The 5,012-nt window shown below is 37.0% G+C and overlaps 1 protein-coding gene across 1 annotated transcript; it reads left to right on the forward strand.

The window, feature by feature from the left end:
- On the forward strand, window positions 1-4,080 carry lsm6 (LSM6 homolog, U6 small nuclear RNA and mRNA degradation associated). Its single transcript, XM_023957618.1, has 4 exons — window positions 1-88; window positions 506-609; window positions 730-843; window positions 3,869-4,080. Exons 2-4 carry the CDS (start codon window positions 516-518, stop codon window positions 3,901-3,903), a joined length of 243 nt encoding a protein of 80 aa, XP_023813386.1. The 5' UTR covers window positions 1-88; window positions 506-515; the 3' UTR covers window positions 3,904-4,080.
- The last annotated feature ends 932 nt before the right edge of the window (window positions 4,081-5,012 follow it).

Consider the following 5,012-nt stretch of genomic DNA (forward strand, 5'->3'; position numbering starts at 1 on the left):
CAACGGCCGGCTACCATAGACTGCACGTATATGATTGGGTAGTTCGCGGGTGTCGTTGAAAACAGTCGTTTGCTAGACGTAATAGCAGGTGAGTGGAATGTAAACCAAGCCATTTACCTCTGCTTGTAAAGCAAACATGCGTTTAGCCTATTTACATTGCAGATACAATTGTTTAGAAAATCTTAAAGAACCTCCGGCATTATCTCTACAGACATTAGACAGTTAACCCCGTCAGTAGCCAGATGGTTAGCTACGCTAGCAGTAGCAGCTAACGTCTCCCGCTTGCTCAGTGATTTAATTTGTTCATTGATGCTTATTTCTGTAGTTCAGCACGTGGTTGGAAAAAATGAGAGTTGGGCTTTTTATGTGGTATTTTAGCGGAAATAAAACATCGTTTTTTATGTATTAAATCCACGCTATTAAACATAAAACTAATCATGGAGGACGATGGCGATGCTAGCACAAGAAACTAAAAGGCTAATATACAAAAACCTTTATTTTTCAGATCAAGCAAGATGAGTATGAGAAAACAAACGCCGAGTGACTTCCTTAAGCAGATAATTGGTAGACCAGTGGTGGTCAAACTAAACTCTGGTGTGGATTACAGAGGTAAAACACCTGGCGTGCCAGGCTCAGCCGCACGGTTCTCCTTTATTGTTATTTCTAAATGTCTGTTAAGGAATGAGACTTTAACCAAAACTTTGTTCCTGTTTGCTATAACTTATGCAGGTGTTCTGGCCTGTCTGGATGGTTACATGAACATCGCCATTGAACAGACAGAAGAGTATGTTAATGGACAGCTCAAGAACAAGTATGGGGATGCCTTTCTGAGAGGAAACAATGGTAAGAGGTTACATTTTTACAATAAAAATACTGATTAAGCCTTCTGCACATAATGACGTTAGTCAAGGGGGTATGCCTTTAGATTATATGTTTTAACTTTACACTGAATAGTAGGTATGCATAGTCAGTTAAATAACCCAAAATCATTGGTTAATGATATTTGACCTATTCATCATAGTTTTAATTTATTTTTAAATACAGCGATGTATGTCTGAAACATGCAAATATGGTGAAAATATTTACATTGCATAAGGCATGCCTAAGAACTCATTTAAAGAAATTGGAATTATTGGTCAAGTTTAGGTGACTATGGTAGAGAGATGTGGTTTGGAGTTGTTTCTTTGCAGAAATGATTAGGTAAAAGTAGCCTAATCAAATAGATTTAATGCATGTCTTAAACCAGGGGTCGGCAACCTTTACCACTCAAAGAGTCATTTGGAGCCGTTTCCCACAGAAATGAAAGCACAGGGAACCGCAACACAAGGGGTGTTAGAAATAAAGCGTTTTGCTTTTGAAATGTCGCAATAGTTCATTTGACAATACTTGTATTGATTCAAAATGCTGTCAGGATATTTATTTAATTATTTATTTTAATTATTTATGAGCCTTATGTTTCCTTTGATCTTTTGTCCATTTTACACAACCTTGATCTTGTGCCCCTACGAGATTACCGCTGACTGTCTTTATAGAAGAACTTTCCATCCCATACCAGACTCTGGTCAGTATTCACATGTGCAGACACGCCCCCTCCGCGTGCTCACGCTGCGCTCTTCCTCCTGACCGCTCGCGCTACCCGACGGTGTTAAAGGCTCTACAACAATCTTAGAACATGATAGGTATTTTACAAAAATACAGACAGTCGCAGCACAGGGATGAAAGCGGCTCCGGAGCCGCAGGTTGCCTACCCATGTCTTAAACCAACAAAAAACTATTTGGGGAGTATTAGAAAAAAGTTGACAATTTTGCTAATAGGAACGTTTCAAAGTGATAGAAATGAATCTTAACAATTTTAAGTGCATGATTGATTTATATTGGTTTAACCAAATGGACAGTAATGACACAAATTTTTAAAGGTTTAAGGCAGTACGAAGCAGGATGATCTATAGGTGTGACACAAAAACGATCAGATGCAGATTGTTTAGGAGGCAAACGAATAGAATGGGCTGGCTAAAATATCTTTAACCTCTTAAGACCTGATGTCCACATGTGCGAACATCACATATTACCACAGTTGTTAATTTTGCTTAACTGGGGCCCTGTGACTATGTGTAGAGGGTTATCTCAAATATTAGCTCGGGTCTTAAAAGGTAAAACTATCACCTTCCCAGTTTATCTGAGTTTTTTCTTTTGCATATGGAAAATATATTAAAAAAAAGACTTTGGATACATCTGTAAATGGCATTTCTAAAACTGCAGTAAATAATTTCACTTTACCTTTAAAAATGTAAATTCTTTCACTAACTTATACCATCTGCTGTGAGATTTCATCTTTAGGTACACAAAATCTGTGTTTGGGGAATATTTGAAATTTGTTTGAAATGTTAACCACTAATGGAGAGCTAGCCTAGCATATTCTGACACAACACAATCAAGGAAACCTTACATAATGATGTAAGCTTTCTCTTTTTTGTCCTTTTATTTTCTAAAGAAACACACTTTATTCCTATGTGTGGACAACACAAAAATCCAAAAAAATTATATAAGGGCAATACCAATGTTACTACTTCATCTGCAGAGACAGCCTAAGCACTAGAGGTGTGTATTGGCAAGAGTCTGACGATACGATGCGTATCCTTATATAGTACCGGAGCACATTTTCTTTCTTTTTTAAAAAGAAAATGACTTAGAAAAATATCTGACTTAATTTCAATATGTCTTTCATTGTAAAAAAATGGTCAAATTCCATTTAATGATCACAATGTTGAGCACTGCAACTGTATCTCATATACAAGTTGCTTTTACCCAGGCAAATTCAGAGTGCTTTTATTTTGGTAACATAAAATATGGATAGGGAACATTCAACATTGTCTGATTTCCACAACAAAATATTTTTCAGTATAAGAAAAAAAAAGAATGAGTGAGCCTTAACCAACAAGGTTCTAAAAGTATGATTGAGGAATAAAGTGCGATTTTCAATATTGCTTAATGTAACTTCTCCGGTTCTTTTAAATGGTTCAGGAGCCTGAACGGTACTTCAAAAATAAAGGGTGGGAAAAAACAAAAAAAAAACACCAATTCTTTCCAGAAACAATAATGTTTGATGATGAGGCAGCATGACAGGGTGAAGGAAAGTTGCTTTAATGTGGAGAAGATGCTTTCTTTACATCACAGTCTGCACCGCTGCAGCTCCGCTTTCTCACACGCAGAAGTAAAGGTCATCGCCACGATGTCTGCCTTTTTTCAGACCGTTGTACACATCGTTGTGATCCATCAGGTTGCTAAACTAGAATTTATTGCTGGGAGGTTCTGCAGAACTTTGGCCCGCTTTGCTGACAGCATTTTGGCTGCTGCTCTGTGCATTAGCAGCTGTGAAGCTGCTTCACTCGTTCTTATCTAAGCTCACTAAAAAGCACCGGAATTTTATGTTACTGGCAGCAACATGGCACAGAGTTTCGGTTCAGTACCATCCCAAGTAAAAACTAAGCTGCCTCTAGCTGAGGTCTTCCTGTTTTGTGTGGTGTAGAGCTGCTCAAAGAGGCTCAGTGTGCTCTGCTGCCAACTAGCTGTCGGAGGTTTAAGTGGAAAACAAAGTCAGACGCTGAAGGACGCTCAGAAATAATTAAACATCATCCTGACAGCATTTGAATCGATACAAGTATTGCCAAATGAAATATTGTGATATATCGTCTAAACGATGTTTTTTACTAACACCCCTGTTAATCATCCATTGATGGTAGAATAGGCTTTTTGCGCTTAAAAAAAAGTATTTTTCCTTTGATCTAATTTTTCTTACCTTGAAAAAATAGAAAAAAATTTTTAAAGTTGATGACTAACTTTGCTCCCTTTCCTGCTCTTCTCCTCACAGTTCTGTACATCAGCACCCAGAAGAGGAAGGTGTGATGGATATTGCCTTTTGTTCAAAATATTTTTGTTTTGTTAAATACTAGTCAATGTGGAAGTTTTCAGTTCTTAAAATGATAAAGCTCTGCAAGATGTTTTTTTTTGTAAGTTTTAAAGTTGATGCATTTTATTTGGGTTGTCTTGTTTTGTTATAATAAAGCAAATTGTTTAAAGATTCTGCATGATGTGAACTTTGTCCAGGCAGTATAAAGAAGTATGTTTATTCTTCATAAATTACAACAAAATATTGATGCTCATTCAAGGATGAAGTTTCATGTCTTTTAGAACTGTGTTGTGCTGTCTGTCTATTCAAACTTGAATAGAGAACTCTCTAAGTTGATGTACTGTTCCATGGAGCAGCTTTTCTGCAGCCTTGGGGTAAAAAAAACGAGAATTATCTAACAATATTCCATAAAGTGTGTTGTTTTTTAAATGGATTTTAATGCACTTTTAGTGCATTTGTGTACACATGGTTTCATACTTAGATATCATCTTTGATTTCTTGCTCACATTTTTAAAAAGGCAAATTATCCAGTGTTTATTTTTTAGTTTTTTTTAAATGGAGCATTAATAATGTAATCCTGCAGCTCTGCTGGATACTATTAGTTTTGTTCTAATATCTAAAATGAATATATGTCCCACACCGTCTTTCCAGGCTAAAGTAACCTGTTGCTCGTTTCATTGCACTATTCCAGACATTCTTTGTGAAAGGAGCTGCAGGTAATGCAAATGCATATAAATGAATGACATGTGACTGCAGGAGTAATCTATAAATGGTGCCACCTGCAGGCTGTGTCAGACCACATTAACATGTAAGCGGACCTGTCAGAGCGACTCCCACTGGCCTCTGCAGCAGTCTCCATTTTAAAGCCTTTTTATGCCTTCAAACATGCAGAGCACTTCCATCACCAACTGTTGATAGTGTTCCTTTGTTCTGTTTGGCTTCTCTGCTGTAGCCTCTGAAAGTTAGTGAAGCTGTGTAGTTTACCAAGAAAATACATTTTCTCCAATTCTGTTTGGCCTCAACAACAGAGTTTAAAACTATAATCACCTCAATACTCTGAGATAAGAAGCCAATAAATATGTGCTTTGCCGGTTTCTTGATGAGA

This window comes from Oryzias latipes, chromosome 1 (genome assembly GCF_002234675.1).
Source record: "Oryzias latipes chromosome 1, ASM223467v1".
NCBI lineage: Eukaryota > Metazoa > Chordata > Actinopteri > Beloniformes > Adrianichthyidae > Oryzias > Oryzias latipes.

Coding starts and splice junctions, on each gene's coding strand:
- lsm6 (XM_023957618.1), top strand. CDS start 516: ATGAGTATGAGAAAACAAACGCCGAGTGACTTCCTTAAGCAGATAATT. Junction 610..729: donor CTCTGGTGTGGATTACAGAG/GTAAAACACCTG, acceptor TAACTTATGCAG/GTGTTCTGGCCTGTCTGGAT. Junction 844..3,868: donor CTTTCTGAGAGGAAACAATG/GTAAGAGGTTAC, acceptor TTCTCCTCACAG/TTCTGTACATCAGCACCCAG.